The 17,988-nt window shown below is 41.3% G+C and overlaps 1 protein-coding gene across 1 annotated transcript in view; it reads left to right on the top strand.

Moving 5' to 3' along the window:
- Window positions 1-4,292: 4,292 nt before the first annotated feature.
- The window catches only part of Stat4 (signal transducer and activator of transcription 4), a 110,024-nt gene continuing 96,328 nt past the window's right edge, over window positions 4,293-17,988 (top strand). The window contains exons 1-3 of the mRNA XM_032899735.1: window positions 4,293-4,366; window positions 7,102-7,230; window positions 8,812-8,956. Of these exons, the coding sequence (XP_032755626.1) occupies window positions 7,103-7,230; window positions 8,812-8,956 (273 nt within the window). The 5' untranslated portion in view covers window positions 4,293-4,366; window position 7,102. The remainder of the gene's footprint in view (window positions 4,367-7,101; window positions 7,231-8,811; window positions 8,957-17,988) is intronic.

Below are 17,988 nucleotides of genomic sequence, written 5' to 3'. Positions count from 1 at the left end.
GAAGGGAGATCATGTTCTACCAAAGATGAGAACCAAGAAATGCTTATAGAGTTTATACAAGAAATATCATGAGATGGCGCTGACTTGCTTCTTTTTCTGGCACCCCACCCACCCCCATCTCCGTTTTTGGCATCCAAAATAAACAGCTGTCCTTGGTAGAATAGAAAAGTACATTCAGGTGAATGGATGTGGAGTCCACTCTGCCTCTTGCTTGCAACAGTGATGCTTCCTGTTGCCATGGAGCCCTCCTTGACTTCTACCCACCATCAATGAAATAAGAGAGAAGAGAAAGGTGGAGGCCAAACTTTCACCTCCAAAGCTCCTTAGAACTTGACGAATTACTGTTCCTAACAGCTAGTATTTACTCCCCTATCCAGTTGCCTATGTCATATCTCTGATTTCGCAGCTATAGATTTTTATATAGATTTTTTTTTATGAAATCTATATTCCAATTTCTACGAAGAAGATTTGGCACTTAGACAGTTCAAGTAAGTTTCATTACCAGATCCAGGCACAGCAGAGACTGAATCCACCTTCCTGAAAGACTGATAGAGCATCCAAGATAAGCTTTATTCCAGCATTGGGGAATGACTTTGGGGAAGAGAGGAGTCTGTGGGGGCTTTTGGGTTTGAGATTCTCCACATTTAGCTTGTTTTCCTTGGATACTTTTCTTTGTTTAGCTCTGAGGTGGACCAGGGCAATGAAGTTAGACTTGATTCAGAAAGAGAGGCACAGTGTCATCGGTGCACTTTCTGAGATGCCTCCATAAAACAGACCAGAAGGCAAAGGCAGACGCCTCTTTCAATCAATCAACGCAGAAGACAGTGTTCTTTTAACAGAGGCTCCATCAGGAATACCCCTCGAGTTAAATGACTGCCATGGAGAGGGGATGTTCCATAGAGTGGACACTCTCTGTCATCTGCAGATCTCCACATGCGGTCACCAATATACCTTGAGGGGCTTTGAGAGGTTAAACTATTTCTATAATGATATTTTGCTTGTCAGTAGGTTGATATTTGCCCTTGCTACCAAAGAAATGCTGAGCAAAGCAGTTGGTCCTTTAACACGTAGCAGAGGCGGCAGTGCCAAATGATACTAAGTTTTACTAAGTCTCAGACCTTCAAGGTACACCTTTTAAGTAGTCTATATGGTAAAGTAGGACATACATTTGAAGGCCTCTCAAGGGAAAGCACTTGGTCAGTTGTCTGAGTGACCAAAGTGAGCCTGCCATTACAGGGAAGCCAGAAAAACAGGGAAACTCTTATTCCTCATCATGAGCTCCACAGACCCCAACATGTAAGAGGTCCATAGAGAAGCTACCAGATGTAGTTTCTTCCATTGTATGGGAACTGTACCAGCATTCAGAGTGTCTGCATAATTCGGTACATAAATGATTTCCAAATGACTAACGCACACATGGATAAGAGTTCTACTCAAAATGCAAGATAAAAAAGCCTGAAGTAATCCAGTGGCCGAGTTCCTGCCTAAACCCTAACCCCTCGGGGAAAAGCCATATAAAGCAAAAGGCAAGTCAGACCGATGGTTTTGCTGAAGCCATATTTATAAAGGGTTTGATATGGCCTCAGGTTCTACAAAGCAGTTGATTCCTAAGGACCTACCACTTACTGAGTGTGTGGTTTCAAACGATAACTTTGTTAGCCAGAAAGCTACCATGATAACTCTTTCCATTTCCACTGCGTAGCGATGTAAGTCTGGACTTTCTTCAAATATCTCAAGCAAAATGGTATTTTACAACATATGAAAAGCTGGAGCAGACATGAGGATCCAGTTGTATTCTCTCAACAGATATTAAAGAGACTTAAAGTAACTCAGGTCTGGAGAGGTGGTGCAGGCCTGTAATCCCAGCCCTTGGGAGAGGGAGGCTGGAGGACCAGGAGTTCCAGGTCATATTATATAAAGAGTTTGAGGCTGGCCTGTGCTACTTCAAACCCTGTCTCAAAACAAAGCCATTCTCACAGTACTTTTATGCTGGTAGATATTTTTGTTGTTCATAAAATATGTTCAGTTTAACATATAATAGGTATATTATTGGAAACACAAATAGCTTATCTCAGATTTGAATTTTAATAGAGCGAATAATTGCAAAATTGTAATACACAAACATGGAGGTCCTCAACAATTTTTAAAAAGCATTGAGATGTCTCAGGATCTGTTTGAGAAGTAGAAGTATCTTAAGGAGAAAGACAGCACACCCCTGTTTTTGTATGGCAGGCACTCAACAGTTAAATATAGTGATAAAGACACAAAAACCAATGCAATTAAGACTCTAAGGCAGGAAGTAAAATGTCAAGTAGTGGTCTCCACCTTTGCTGTCCAGGATGGCAGACACTAGCCACCAGGGACCTTTAAACACCGGAAAGAAACCCAGTGTCAACTGAGAACTGTAAACACCACTTATACATGAGAATCTAGGTGTTCAATATGAAGGAATACAAAGTATCTTAGGTAGTAATTTAAATTTTTTCATTGATTATCTAGAAATATTAATATTTTGCAGATATTAAGAAATATTAATATTTTGTAGATATTAGGTTATTTGTGCTATTGACGCTAATTTCACCCATTTTTTCCACTTTAGATGTGGCTGGGTCTAGGGAAATGGTTCAGTGGGTAAAGCATTTAAATGAATTTACTTGAATTTGGATCTCCATGATTCATGTAAAGTCGGCTGTTATAGTAAGATAGGAGACAGGAGAATCCCCAGGAAGCTTTCCGACAGCCCAGGCTGCCTAACTCAGTGTCAACAGGAGGGCAAGGGCTGACACTGGACATTGTTCTCTGATCTCCACTAGCGATCTCTGGCATGCAGCGCTCACACATCTTCTGCACGCAGACCCATATCCACACACATATTGAAAGAGAGGGGGCAGGGAGGCTGAAGAGACAGACAGAGATGAAAATAAAAACATGAGGGGGCTCAGAAAACCTAAGGAGTGTGTTCTGTTTCTCCAAGACAGTTTGGTCAAGAAGAGTAAAAGAAATTCAAAGTAAAAAATCTACTGTGGGTTTGGGGCCCTGTTGCCATCTTCACAAAGGCTAGGATTTCACTGTGGGTGGCGCCTTAGATGCAGGGAGGGAAACATCAGGAGAGAGTAATGACAGGGCCCAGACTTATCGAGTCACAGCCCCAGTTCCTGGGAGGGAGAAAAGTTTCCTGGGTAGGTTGCGGCTGAACTAATCTGAACTTTGGATGCCTTGTAGATTATGGCCCTGTAGGCATGTAAGCAGCTGACTTATAGAAGGCAACTGGAGCTCTCCAGCAGTTTATGGGTCACCCGAAGTAGGACTTCCTTCACGTGGGAACCTAGCAACAGACACGTTTAGAAGGTTTCCTGTGGTCAAGCAGTCAGGATAGGACCTCCTGAGCTGTGAATGCGTAGTGATAAAGTTGGCCACAATGCTGGTTGACTCTTGGTGGGATCGGAATGACATCGTTGTCACCTGGAAGAGAAGGTCTAGGTGACACACCTGTGTGATGGCTGGTCATTTTAAGTATGATACAGGCTTTGCCTAAGTATACCACCCTAAACACATGTGTATCCAGACTGGCCGATGCTTTCCACCAGTCTGATTTATTTTGTTAAACTCTTGTAGAAGTTTTTTCTTCCTGCTCAAGGCATTAATATCTAAGGGAATCCGCTGAAAGTCCGGTGATCCCTGAGTGAAGACTGCTTGTCGTAGTCCAGGGCTATGTCTCTAAGTAACTTTGCTCACCTGCCTGTCCTCAATGTCTCCAGAAACTGAGATTTAGAACCAAAAGGAGCCAAGGCTCCACCCAGCTCTGTGATTCTAGAACAGGCCCATGTCATAAAGAGGGAAGCACACACACTCCAGGTACCAGGACAAGGCTACTTAGAGTAGGAGAAAGCTATCCAGAAAGGGCAGACACTGGGAACCTTCACAGGAGTTGGCCCAAACCTGAGTAAGGCTGTCCTCTCATAAGAGAGCAGACCCTGCTGGAGGTTGGTGTGTTGATCCTGGTTCCCTGGTCCTCTCTTTCCAGAAAAAGTGGGGTTGTGTCTGAGGAAAACAGGGGTTCTAGTCCTTCAGTGTGTACGCTTTACTCTGCACTCTTGGGCCATCTGCATTTATAAGAGTGGTTACTAAGGATGGGGGCGGTGCTCTGCAAAGGGGGATTCAGCTGCCTTTGTAAAGCGTTTCTAGAATAGAGTGGGTAGGAACTGACTAAAGTCCCAGGGACTCAAACACTGACGCACAGGAAAGCCTCAAGTGGGTGGAGAAATGCAAATCCCCTAGTGGCATGGCGTCAGCAGCTGTGGACCCTGAAGGCCGATTCTGACTTTGGACTTGAGCAGTGCCACTGCCTGGACGGAGAGAGAGCCAGGTAAGCAAGCCAGGCAGCCCTCATCTGGGTGTGGCCTCTCCACAAGAGGAAACACTCAGGCAGGTAGCTTGGGGCTTCTTTCTACAATTGGTAATGTGTGGCTTCGTTTTAATAGACTGGGAAGGAAGGGTTGCCTATAAAAAGAAGGGTCCTACCCCTTACACTCAAAGCACTCAGAATAAAACAGTCTTCCAAAGATTTAAATGGAGATCTGGCTCCGGATCTTCCCTGAAGGAGGGAGAGGTCGAGGCATCACCTTGAAGCTGAGGGATGGGTTGGGGGCTGTGCTGCTGCGGGAGGTGTGTCAGCTAAGGGCTGGGAGACGGCCCTAATTTTCTTTAGCCAGCGGAGAGCTGTGATGTTTGGCCCGAAATTGGCATATGTGGGTTTCAGAGAAACAACACCCAGCTAGGGTAGCTGGTGATTGTGGCTTTGAGAAGTGTGAGTGATGGTGCTTAGGGTAGGTCGTCCCTTTGCAAAGAGGTCAAAGAGTCAACAGCACTGCTGGCTCCCGGTAGATGGACCGCAATGCCCGGAGGGAGCAGGCAGGTATCCGGGTTTTAGATGGAAAGCTCTTGTCCTGAGGCACGACAGTGAGCCCCTAGAATGTGAAAAGAGAGACACCCCACTGGAGGTCTGAACACCAAACAACAGCAACGACAACACCAAAACAAAACAACCCCCCCCAATCCACTTAACTTAATTTCTTAAGGTTTTAGAAAAGTAATTTTAAAAGAAACTTATCAGATCTACCCTCATCCGCTACCCTCCGAATCTTCCCCTCTCTCCCTAGGGTATTTATTCCCTCTCAACTTTATGTGCGGGTTTGTTTGTTTCGAAGCCACGGGGTTCACCTAGTGCTGCCTGCACGTGCCTGGGTGATGACGTAGGATTGGAGCATAGGTAGCTTTAGGGATGCAGACCCTGAAGAAAACTCACTCTCCCTCCCTCCAACCACCAATTGTCAATAGCTCCTCAGCCAGGGGTGGGACTTCCTGAGCTCCCAGTGAGGTCTGAAAGTTTTTCTCTTCAGGGCTTGCCAGGGAGAAGAGGGTCCTTCTGCACCTTGCTTCAGCCTTGGTTTGCGAGAGTGTCTTATCTGAGTGATTTAACTGTAAGATAAGCAAAATAGACCCGCATTCAAATAATGAAAAAGATTTAACAATAGAAACAGCGAAAGTGGCCACACTGTCTTCAGCTCCTGCCCCCCTGATGCCAGTCTTTGCTGCTGGTAGGAGAAGAGAATGCTCTAGTTCTGTCACCAGACCTGGGAAGTTTGTCAGAGCTCCACATTGCGGGCAAGAGTCACAACCCCTCTTTGGTGCTTGGTTGTTTGTAAAGCCCGAGGGGCTGGCTATTCAGGGGCCCACCAGGAGGCCCAAATAAGCTTCCTTAAACATTTACTGAGCACTCACAGCATACCTGCAAGAGCGAGCCTGAAGGGCTCCTGGACGGAAAGTCAAGTTCAAGATAGCTTCTCTCCCTAGCTACATTTCCCTAAGTGAAACAACTTTTTATTATTTTATTTATTGATTGATTTATATTTATTTATTTGGTATAGTTTATAACATTTAGTGGAAGCTCAAGGAAAAGGTGTTTTAAAACGTTCCCACTGAAATCTGAAAACTCAATTTCTTCTATAAGAAAAGGAAAACGTCATACCTCCAAGACGTATTGAAACATTGTGGTGAACGTTTTTCCCTTGACTTAGTATTACTAACCAAGAAGTCTGCATTCCAAAAGAGCAGAGACAATAACTTAGTAACTTCAGGGGAGTTAAGCCATAAAGATTTTTCTATGCTAGAAAGTGCACCTACAGCATCTATGATGGCCAGAATGGGAGAATATCGTTTATACTAGAGGAACACACTGGTCTCTGTGTGTTTGTTATAAAAATGGGATAGTTTAATTCTACTTTAGTTAACTTGAGGGCTAAATCACTGTCAATCACTGTCAGATACAAGGTGACTTTGTATCTATAAAAGCTTCACCCAACCATGGATCACTAGAGAAAAATAAAAATCTATGTTGGTTTAGAAATATTTTGCACTGATCCGACTCAAATGTGGGAGTGCACGAGTGCAGTGCTTCAGGAAGCTGCCACAGAACTGAACTCTAGTCAGGTGCATAAAGCTGACTGTAGAGTCCCAACAAATATGAAATCCAAGACAGGTTTGAGCATTTTCATGAACGTGAAGCTCTGGGGTGGGGTGTGTGTGTGAATGAATAGACCTCAGAAGGTACAGTCAAGGCGTGTGTGTGTGTGTGTGTGTGTGTGTGTGTGTGTGTGTGTGTGTGTGTGTGTGTACTTATCTTCAGTCTGCTCAAGGAGGGAGGAATAGGAAAGCGTTTTGCTGACAGTACGGGTTCTGTGCTAACCAGAGTCTATGTGGACAGCCGGGTAGGGTAGGGTAGGTGTTTTGGGAGGAGGGTGGGACTTCCTGGAGCAGTAGCCTAGAAGGTCATGGTAGGGCGAGGAAGGATGTGGTTGGGGCAGAGGAAGAAAGCTGTCCTGCACAAGGGATAACTTTGAAGAAAAGACCAAGAGGAATCACTGGAAGCTGTTTTAAATGCATTTCATACAATAAAAGTTGAATTTTTCTCCTTCCTTTGAGAAACTATAACAGTTGATTTTTTTTCCCCCTCCAATTAATAGCTAACAACTGATTGAGGTCTGAGGCAAGACTCCCAGGGAGCAATATTTTAAAGCTCTTACTTTTACTCTTCTTTTCTAGCATGTCTCAGTGGAATCAAGTCCAACAATTAGAAATCAAGTTTTTGGAGCAAGTAGATCAGTTCTATGATGACAACTTTCCTATGGAAATCCGGCATCTGCTGGCCCAGTGGATTGAGACTCAAGACTGGTAGGCTCAAACACGTTCCCTAGAAAAGAGTGGACAGATGCTTTGTGTCCTTTTTGTGTCCTAGTCATGTACTCTATGGTCTGTTTTTAACTAGTAGATGCATTTTTTAGGCTAACACACACACACACACACACACACACACACACACACACACACACACACACACGCACACAGAAGTTGGACTTGGCTTAGGACTAGCCCATCCCCAATGACACACTTCCTTCAATAAGGTCACACCTTCTCTGACAAGGCCACACCTCCCAATCCTTTCAGATATTGCTACTCCACAGTGAATGAACATATATGAGCTTATGGGGTGCACTTTTATTCAAACCACCAAACCAATGTCTTAGGCAAGTCCCAGAGAAACAAACAATTCCTTTATTAAGCAAAGCAAGTAAATATTCTTTTTAGGAATCCTTTTCCACCTTCAGTGGGAAATATTTACTCAACACACCATGTCCCCCCACCCCTCAATTTATTTTCAACGAGCTCCTTCCCTGTTGCTGGCTGTCTCTACCTTTTTACAATTAGAGCAAATTGAGGCAAAAGGCATGCTCAGTGTCTCCATACCAAGCTGTTGGACATGAGAAATAATCCAAACAGCTTCTATATGAGTGTGAAACCATCCAGTTAATAAACATTTTACAAAGCTCTATTCATTCCACATAATTAAATCCCCCCTTTTCCTTCAGTCATCCTTCCTATTGTGTAAGGATATAGACCACAGGGTTTTTAATCACTTTTAACTGCACAATTCAGTGGAACTGACTGATTTGCATGTTCTGCTGTTATCATCCCACCCCTCTGAACAACATGATCTTCTCAGTCAGAAATTCTGGCCCATTAAACAGTAACCCTGGCCCTCAAAACTCAGTTCCAATCTCTCTCTCTCTCTCTCTCTCTCTCTCTCTCTCTCTCTCTCTCTCTCTCTCTTTCTTTCTCTCTCTCTCTCAATGAATTGAGTGAAGGAGGTTTTTATATGAAGGGATCATGTATGTTTTATTTTGTGACTTAGTTACAGCATATACCAGCATTTTATTCAAATCTGAAGCTGAATATTATTACATTGTATGGATCATTTACTTACTGACAGATGTTTGAGTTATTCTACCTCTACCTTTAGATCATTGCCGATAAAGTTGCTATGAGGGACCAGATGCCAATGTCTGGTCTAATCCATGTTTCCACCAACTACACAGCTGTTGGCTAACAATTGCGTGTAGTATAAGTCACTGCTACACTTTTCACAGGGGCTGTGTCATTCATCAGAAATACATAAAGGCCTCAATTTCTTACTGTTCTTGCCAAGGTTTAGTTTCTGATTTTTATTTTGATTTTTTTTTTTAAAGAATAGCCATCCCAATGGGGATGAAATACTATTTTATTGTAGTTTTAATTTTTAAAACCCTAATGATGTTGAACAGCTTTTCATGTATTTAATTTAACTTTTATTATAACATCTAAATGCTTATCACTGTGGAATAAAACTGACATTTAAAATGCATATGGTAAAGAAGTAAATGTTGTATTAACTGTTTCTTATTAAGTAGTAACACCTGGGCATTTTATTTATTTTAGGGAAGTAGCTTCTAACAATGAAACTATGGCAACAATTCTCCTTCAAAACTTATTAATACAATTGGATGAACAGTTAGGTCGGGTTTCCAAAGAGAAAAACCTGCTATTGATTCACAATCTAAAGAGAATTAGGAAAGTTCTTCAGGTAAGAATACATTCTACTTTTTAAAGAAATGGATGTACAAGTCTTAAATTTGGGCGAAAAATTGATTATGTGCCCTTAAATGACTTTCGAAACAGATTGAAAGGTAAAACTTTTGTTTCTTCATTTAATTTTTTTCTACTCAGTTTTTATTACTATGTTTATTCAAAAAAATTTTCAGTCTAAGAGTCTATGGAAGTGAGAAGGGGTGTGTGTGTATGTGTGTGTGTGTGTGTGTGTGTGCGCACGTGTGCACATGCATGCATGTGTATGTTACTCATCTAGCTTATATCTCAATTATTACCAAGTTCAATATTATAGAAATACATATAAAAGACCAGCTGTCCATGTCTGTCCTCTGAGACCTTTCCACGTCTCTGTCTTCTTATTCATTAAGTAGAAACATCATGGGTGTATGCTATAATTGATTAAAAAAACATTGACACACTATTATTCACTTAAAGTGCAAGATGAAGATGAATTAAGTATAATCCCATAGATTTTAGGCAATGCATTGTGTCAGGCGTCTAGCGTCACAGCACTATACACTGGGCATCCACAGTGGAGAAATTACCTATGCTTCAGTTATTTCCCTTCCCTCTCTTCACACTGAGCACTTGGAAGTAGAGGCCATTGCCTCTCTGAAGTTTGTCTTCTCGTTGATGTTTTACAGTCAGAAACATACAGTTTATGACTTTTTAAGCAACCGGTGTCTTCCACTCAGCACCAAGCCCTGAAACTCTTTGTTTTCATGGTGTGATAGCTTTATCGTTAATCACTAAATAATATTCCAATGTATTTCTTTTATTCATTCTAAATACAGCTACTGTTGGGGGATACATATGGGTTTTTCAGAGGTCTCAGTTTTCACTTCATTTGAGTCATTACCCAAAACCGTGATTTCTATGTTGCTATTCTGGGACTTTGTCTTTTCTTATTTCACTTTCTCTCTTTCTCCCTCAGATAAAATGATGTATGTTCATAATAAAAATGGGAACAATGCAAAAAATAAAAGAAAGCTAGAAACAATTCAAAACCTAGTTCTTACACGTAACCATGCTTATATCTGTTGAGCATCAATCTAAACATTTACCTATATATGTGTGTGTGTGTGTGTGTGTGTATAGATATATAGATATATATGTATATCTGCAGATAGTGCAATAGAGTAAATTGCAACTACCACCTGTAACAATTCTCACTCCCATATGCCATATGCAGAAGGAGAGACTCCACTTCTCTCTCTCTCTCTCTCTCTCTCTCTCTCTCTCTCTCTCTCTCTCTCTCTCTCACACACACACACACACACACACACACATACACACACCACAAACTACCCACTGTATCTCCCTTCTCTTCATTTTCTCTCCTCCCTTTTTTTCTTGAGACAGGGCTTCTATGTGCAGCTCACACTGTCACCAGATTGATCTCAAACTCAGAGATCCTCCTGCCTGTGCCTCCCAAGTTCTGAGGTTAAAGGCATGTGACGCCAAGTCTAGCCTGTAATTTCTACATCTGATTATTTCTTGTCTGAAAAATATAATCTCCATTAAGGGAAGGACTCTGTTCCTTCACTCTTATATTCTAATGCCTACATGGTGTGTAGGCACACGACAGGTGCTAATTATTAATAAAGAAATATCAATCTAGAATTACTTGGAGTAAAGGTAGAATGGTATATGTGTTCCTGAAAATGAAATTTTTATTTGTATTGATGAAATATTAAAAATTGTTTATCAAATAAGTATTCTCCCTTACCTCGAGAAAGCTTCTTTCTAAAGAAATTTCACTCAAGGTAATGAAAAGTTATGAAAAACATAAAATGGTGGACTATGTGTACTGTCTCTTGAATGACAGACAAAATTATCTGTTGACTTAAGATATTAAATGTGAGAAAACCTGTCACTTCACTTTGTTTGTGTTTGTTACTTTCTCATTTTGCTGTCACACTGTTATCTGTATTTCTTTAACTTTATATTTAATTGGATTTGGTGCAAACAAGAACTTTTTACTATTGGTTCTTCATTCATAAAGTTTTACATTTTAATTTATTCATAATTGCTTAGATTTTGTCAAGTAGTTTTGTTTCAAAGAGGACTAAATCATCATATATAACATCCGAGAACTTTTATGCCTAAGAATGTCTGACGGCTTAATCCTTAAAAATATTTATTTATTCATTGTGTATATGTGTATGTTTGTGGATTCATTCTCTCCTTCTACCACATAGGTTTCAGGAATTATAGTGAAATTGCCAAACTTGGCTATAGTGTCTTTACTCTTTGAACCATCTCTTCAGCCCCAAGTCTAGCACTTTAAGGGACACTGTGGCTGGGTATAAAAATCTTAGATTGTTTTCTGGAGACATTGCTCTACAGAAGCTGAGGAAATGCTAGGTGAATCTGAGATGTTTGTTATAGTTAGGAGTAACTATGATGCTGCTTTATGACTAGGCTTATGTAGTCACCGACCCTTCAAAAAAGATGCAGGGCACAGTAATAGTTTAACCTGACAGAAACCTGACAACATGATAACCACTGAGCCATCAGCACTGCTTATGACAAAAATTCAAAGAGAAAAATATGTTCTTTCACACATCTGCATAATAAACTGACTTTTAATGTGTAATGGTTTCCTGAGTTGGTTACATTACAATTTTTTTCTAGACTATCTGGAAAAGGTATGAAGCTGAATGTGCCAAGCTCATTGGTACAGTGTGTCATTCCAATTTTAGTATATGTGCTGCCGAAGCAAGCACAGGTACAGTGTGAATATTCAAATGATACCATGCAATTTGGCATCTGTCTGCTCTTCCTAATACAAAATGCCATGGAGAGATCTCTAGAGCTTTGTAGACATTTAATTCCTCTGAAAACTCCTATATTTCCCTGTACCTCCAATCTCTTGTCTCCTCTCCCAGAGGATGATATAAAATGAGTATTCACTGATCTCTTTCATCTTGTGGCAGTTTAAACTTGTATATTTCCATCCTTAAAGAATTTAGAGTAGGTTTGTGAACAGCTGAAAGTCACATAAATGTGATACACTATATTTACATTTCAATAATTTTCATAGTTCTCAAGATTCATCAGCATCAACCTTGACTGCAATATTTTCACTTTTATTGCTATACTGTATTTCTATGTATGGATATATAAAAATCTATCCAGTAGTTGGTGGACACCTGGGTTATTTATCATTTTCCTTTTCTGCTTTGAATATTGTTGCTCTGAACCTCTTCATGTGTCCTTTGTAAGGACATGGTACATTGTAAGAAATTCTCTATAATACATATCTACTGGTAGAATTTCTGAACTGTGGAGTTTGTAGGTCTTTAACTACATTGAATATCGGTGGTTTATGCCAGTTTACCTTGTGTCCTTTTCCTAGCTCATTCATATGTTTCCTTTTCAGTGTTTTTCTTTCTCATAAGTGCATTTAAATTCACACATTTTAACATACTTTTTGTATACATAATTTTTTTATGTGTATGGGTATTTTGCCTACATGCATACACATGTGTGCCAAGCCATGTGAATGTCTGGTGCCATAAGTCCCCTAGAACTGAAGTTACATACAGTGTGAGCTTCTACGCAGGTTCTGAGGATTAAGCCTGGGTCCTCGAGAGGAGCAGGAACCACCTCCAACCATTGAGCAACTTCTCTACCCATACTTCAACTTGTAATGCTTTCACTACAGGTAAATAATCCACAATTCTATCCTTGAAAATTTCTCCTTAGATAAACTTAAAAATATCCCCGCTACATACAAATACTGTAAAACAAAGCATAAATACACCCCAAAATTAGAAGAGAATTATAGAATAATATTTAAGAAAAAGCTATAAAACTACTTTAAGTGGCAATGGGCAAGATGATTTCCATACACTCCAAGTAAGAGCCGCCAGCATAAAAAACAAAAAAGTCACAACAAACGCAGGATAAAATAAAACGCACGGCACTAGAGCAAACAATATGAACACACATATGAAAAACAAAACCAAAAGAAACGAGGTTGAAAGCTAAGTAGAAAGCTATAAGAAGTGAAAACTTACAAATTTCTTTATAAAACTTAGAATTTTACCTAAATTCCTTCAGAATTAAAATGCTTCATAGAAGCTTATTTGGCCATCAACTATTTGAATCCTGGTCATTTACCTGGCCACATTTTAAGTACTAGCAATTCAACAAGGGGAAGTCATGATCTTGCAGCTTAAATAGTTCACACTTCCTGTGTTTTGGTTTTTAGTTTAGATGAAATTTTATGAGTACTCAGGTCTGAGAGAGATGGCGGGGGTGGGGGTGAGGGTGTTCAGCAGGCACTGGCTTCTGGTGTGGTGATAGAATCTTTTCTTTCCCTGTCAATCACAAAGCCCTGTTGTGAGTTTTGGTGTTACTTTTGTGGTTAGTAATCCCACCACCTGCAGAGAACTTTTCACAGACCATAGTTAGTATAGACCATAGTCTACAGTGGGAGGGTGAAACTCGGTGGGTGAGGTGACATGAAGAAGTGTAACCTTTAGCACACTTGCCTACATTCTGCCTCACCATGGTGCTGTGTTGGAGAGCACCTGAGTGTGCTTAAATAAAAATGTGCTCTTAGTTCTGTTGACATAAGCAGTGCCAGGAAGAAAACAACAAAATGAATCGAGATATATTGCTTAGCATACTCATGCCCTCTGAACTCATCAGATCTTATCCTCTAACCCACTGCTTTCTCAGTTCACTCCTCTTCCTTCCCCTCTGTGTACACACACACACACACACACACACACACACAATGCATACATCTAAAAATGGTCAAATCTTGATGATTTAATACTTGGAACCATAACAATCTTTTCTTTTCCTAGATCCTGAATGTAACAATTCATGGCAGAGTTTAGGGCTTGATTCTCTTTGGAATAGGTACTTTGTGCATAGTATAGAACCTGGATATTTCTTTTTTGCTTATATGTGGTGTGTATGTTGTAGTGTATAGTTGTGTGTGCATACATGCAAATACAGAGGCAAGAGTAAGATGGTAGATGTCCTCTTCTATTTGCTCTCTATTCCCTTCTTCTGATGTGGGGTCTCTCACCTTTTCACCTGTACTAGCTGGCTCCTGGGATCCGCTTACCTCTGTGACCCCCAGTGTTGGAGTCACAGGCACATATAGCCATACCCATTGTTATTTCGGTGCTGAGGATTTGAACTCAGGTCCTGATGACCTGACCATAGCCTAAACAGTGCGCCACCTCCTTAGCTCCTGTGAGTCTTGAATATTCTTCAGTTATTTCTTTCCATAGTCATCTGATTGCCTGAATATCCTGTACTTGCCAGTCACTATGTGGCCCTCCAAGTACAGTGCATAGTGAATTATAAATTGGTATAGGTGGGAATAGAGAGATGGGTCAGCATTTAAGAGTACTGGTTGCTCTACAAAAGGTCCTGAGTTCAATTTCTAGCAACCACATGGTGGCTCATGACCATCCGTAATGGGATCTGATGCCCTCTTCTGGCATGCAAGCTGTATATGCAGACAGTACTCATACACATAAAATAAAGAAATAAGTTACATAGGTAGCTATAATGACTAATATTAACTTGTTAGGATCTATAATCGCCTAAGAGATAAACTTTTGGGAATATCTTTCATGGAGTTTACAGAGTTAATATTTAATTAGGAGAACTCTCTCAAAATGTGGTCAGAGCCATTCCTTGGTCTGGGATCTCAGACTGAACACAGAGGGCAAATCAAAGCTGAGTGCTCACCCTGATTTCTCTGCTTCACTATGGTGCGTCTGATGTGACCAGCGGCTTCATGCTCTTGCTGTCATGCTTTCCCCACTGTGATGGACCGTATCCTCAAACTGTGAGCCACAACAAATGCTTCCTTAAGTTGCTTTCCTGTTGGTATTTAAAGAACGAGACCCCTATATATGCTCTTAGTGCCATGAAACTGCCTGTTTCTTGCCATCTAACCTGGATATCTACCTTAGTGAATAGACACGGTAGGGAAACTATGCATTCATGGTGAAACTAAAACGACCCACCTGCCTTTTGTAACTTGTTCTCTACTGTCAGGATGTATGTTGGAATTCTGCGTCCCATTGGCTTTCTGTAGCTGAGCACATTGTCACTAGCCTGGTTGCTTGCATTAGGTTCTCGCATTCCTTGTCAGGAGATATAGGTAATGAGAGGGATTTCCATGGCAACAACCTAATTTTAGCATAGCAGGCGTAGATGGGGGAAACCTATTTGGACATTATTATGAGTCAGCAAGAAAGAAATGGGGACGAGTCAGTGGGGATGTAGACTGCTCACTGGAATTGTGAGATAATTTGGTAAAAGGAATAAGTACATAGATGCAAAACGTGAGCGAATTAAAAATAAGACAATTTAGTCACTTAATTTGGGTTATTTCACATGTAATAATACATCTTAATTAGTTTGGGGAAGGGGGTGAGATGAGTGAGATATGTCCTGAGATGCCGAAACTCGTACAAAGGACTTGGGACTACAGTGTCTACATTGTCTATATGCTTAATGCCACGAGACCCAGCTGCCAGCATACATTGATCTTCCCATTTCCAGCTCTTAGCACACAGCCCAGTGTGTAAGGGGCTCTGTGGCTCATGTAATAATGAGAAATGGAGCTGACATTGAAAACATGGCCGTTGCCTTACTGCAATAAATATCCTTTGACTAGCAGATCAAATGTCATGTCATCGCAAATGCAGTTCAGAGTCCACAAAAGCAGTTCAGATTGTGCACTGTGGCCTCCTGATGTCATCAGGTTCTGAGGATGGGGGAACTAGTTTTGCGAAGGAGCGTTTAGAACAAATGGTGTGAGAGAGACGGTTTGATGTGGTAGCCAGAAGCAGGAAAGGTTGGGGAAATCTTTCCAAGGAAGAAAGCTAAGAGAAAAAAGAAAAACAATATCCCTAACAAAAAAGTGCTGAAGTGGGAGGGAGCCACACGCAAACACCCTAGAGTTTCACAGAAGAGGCACTACTAGTCTAGTGGAACCAATTTCCAGTCTCCAGGAGCTAAGTGAAGCGCAGACTCTTTGTAATAAAGAATCATAGGGTCTGAGGTTCTTCACGTGCCAGAACAGAAAAGCGACCAACAGACGGAGACTCACTTAGAAACTGGGCATGAGACGTCTATCTCTTTCCCTTCTCCACTTTGCTTTCATGAAACCTCTGTGCACTCAACCAAAAGAAATGTTAATGCGATGCTCTGGGGGCCAAGTGCGTCACTTTAAAAAGCTCTGTACTAGTGTATGATATGCATATAGTAGAGTGCTCGGATCCCCGTGCACAGCTCAGCGTGACCACCAGAAATGTTTCCCTCTGTCACCTCTGCTATGAATTAAACCGTGTTCTCCCTATAGTACATGGAGGGACTTATTAGTGAAGGCAAGAATACATTGTCTTTTATATTTTTCTTCATATAATTAATGTCTAGTATTTTGGAAGCTATTACTTTCTCATATCTATAATGCCTTTATTTTTATAATCTTTTTATTATTTAAGAATTGAAAACATGCATATAATTTTTTTTGGTCAAAACTACCCCTGTAGCCTCTCCTTCAAGCCTCTCTTATTCTCACCACTAGCCCCCCAACCACAACTTCTTTTAAAGCCCACAGATCCCACTCGGTCCTATTGTATACATGAATAGGTGGTAGGGTCACCCAGTGGACCATGGGAAACCTCAGGGGCCACATGTCTGAATAAAACACTCTCCCTGCTTACACCAATTATCAGTTGCTCCTATGATTGGGGTGGGTCTTTGTGAGCCAATCTACTGTGCACACTGGGACTTTGGTCAGTTTGATCTTGTGCAGGTCTTAGGTATGCAGACCTAGCCCCATGAGTTCATGTACCTATGGGTCCAGTCACCTTAGGCTGTAGATGTTGTAACTCTTTTGAGCCCTACTGAGAATCTAAATGAACGTACACCATAATCCCAGCATTACTTTTTTTTTTTTTTTGAGCTGAGGACCAAACCCAGGGCCTTGTGCTTGCTAGGCAAGCGCTCTACCACTGAGCTAAATTCCCAATCCCTAATCCCAGCATTACTGATGAGTTAACACATACTTGGTAAAATATCTCACACAAAGACTTTGACAGGCATGTAAGTGTTGTTGGTTTCAAGTCTTTTCTATCAGAAATAGCCAATTCTCAGATGTTATTGAAAATCCTGAATGAGAATCTAGAGCCATGGTGGGGGCATTTTTGAGTTCCTTTATATCTTTTTATACAACGCAGTTTAATATATACCAACTGAAGTTTGAATAATCTGTATTTATTTATTCATCTATCTATCTATCTATCTATCTATCTATCTATCTATCTATCTATCTATATTTACACTCCAGATTTTATTCCACTCCTGCTCCATCCCCCTCCCCCTGACTGTTCCATATCCCATATCTCCTCCCCACACCTCCACTCAGTCTCCACAGGATGTCCCCACCCCACCCACCCCACCAGACCTATAAACTGCCTGGGACCTCCAGTCTCTTGAGGGTTAGGTGCATCTTCTCTGACTGAACACAGACCCGGGAGTCCTCTGCTGTCTATGTGTTGGGGGTCTCATCTCAGCTGGTGTACGCTGCCTGGTTGGTGATGCAGTGTCTGAGAGATCTCAGGGGTCCAGGTTAAGTTGAGACTGCTGTTCCTTCTACAGGGTTGCCCTCCTCCTCAGCTTCTTCCAGCTTTTCCCTAATTAAACCACAGGGGTCAGCAGCTTCTGTTCTTTGGTTGGGTGCACACATCTGCATCTGACTCTTTCAGCTGCTTGTTGGGTCTTTTGGAGAACAGTCATGATCGGTCCCTTTTTGTGAACACCCCATAGCTTCAGTAACGGTGACAGGTCTTGGGGCCTCCCCTTGAGCAGGATCCCACTTTGGGCCTGTTGCCGGACCTTCTTCTCCTCAGGCTCTTCTCCATCTCCATCCCTGCATTTCTTTCAGACAGGAAGAATTATGGGTGAGAACTTTGACTGTGGGGTAGAACCCAATCCTTCACTTGATGCTGTCTTTCT

This window comes from Rattus rattus, chromosome 4 (genome assembly GCF_011064425.1).
Source record: "Rattus rattus isolate New Zealand chromosome 4, Rrattus_CSIRO_v1, whole genome shotgun sequence".
In the NCBI taxonomy this organism is placed as follows: Eukaryota; Metazoa; Chordata; class Mammalia; order Rodentia; family Muridae; genus Rattus; species Rattus rattus.
Note: the sequence above shows the minus strand (reverse complement) of the source record. Positions and strands in the feature narration are given on the sequence as shown.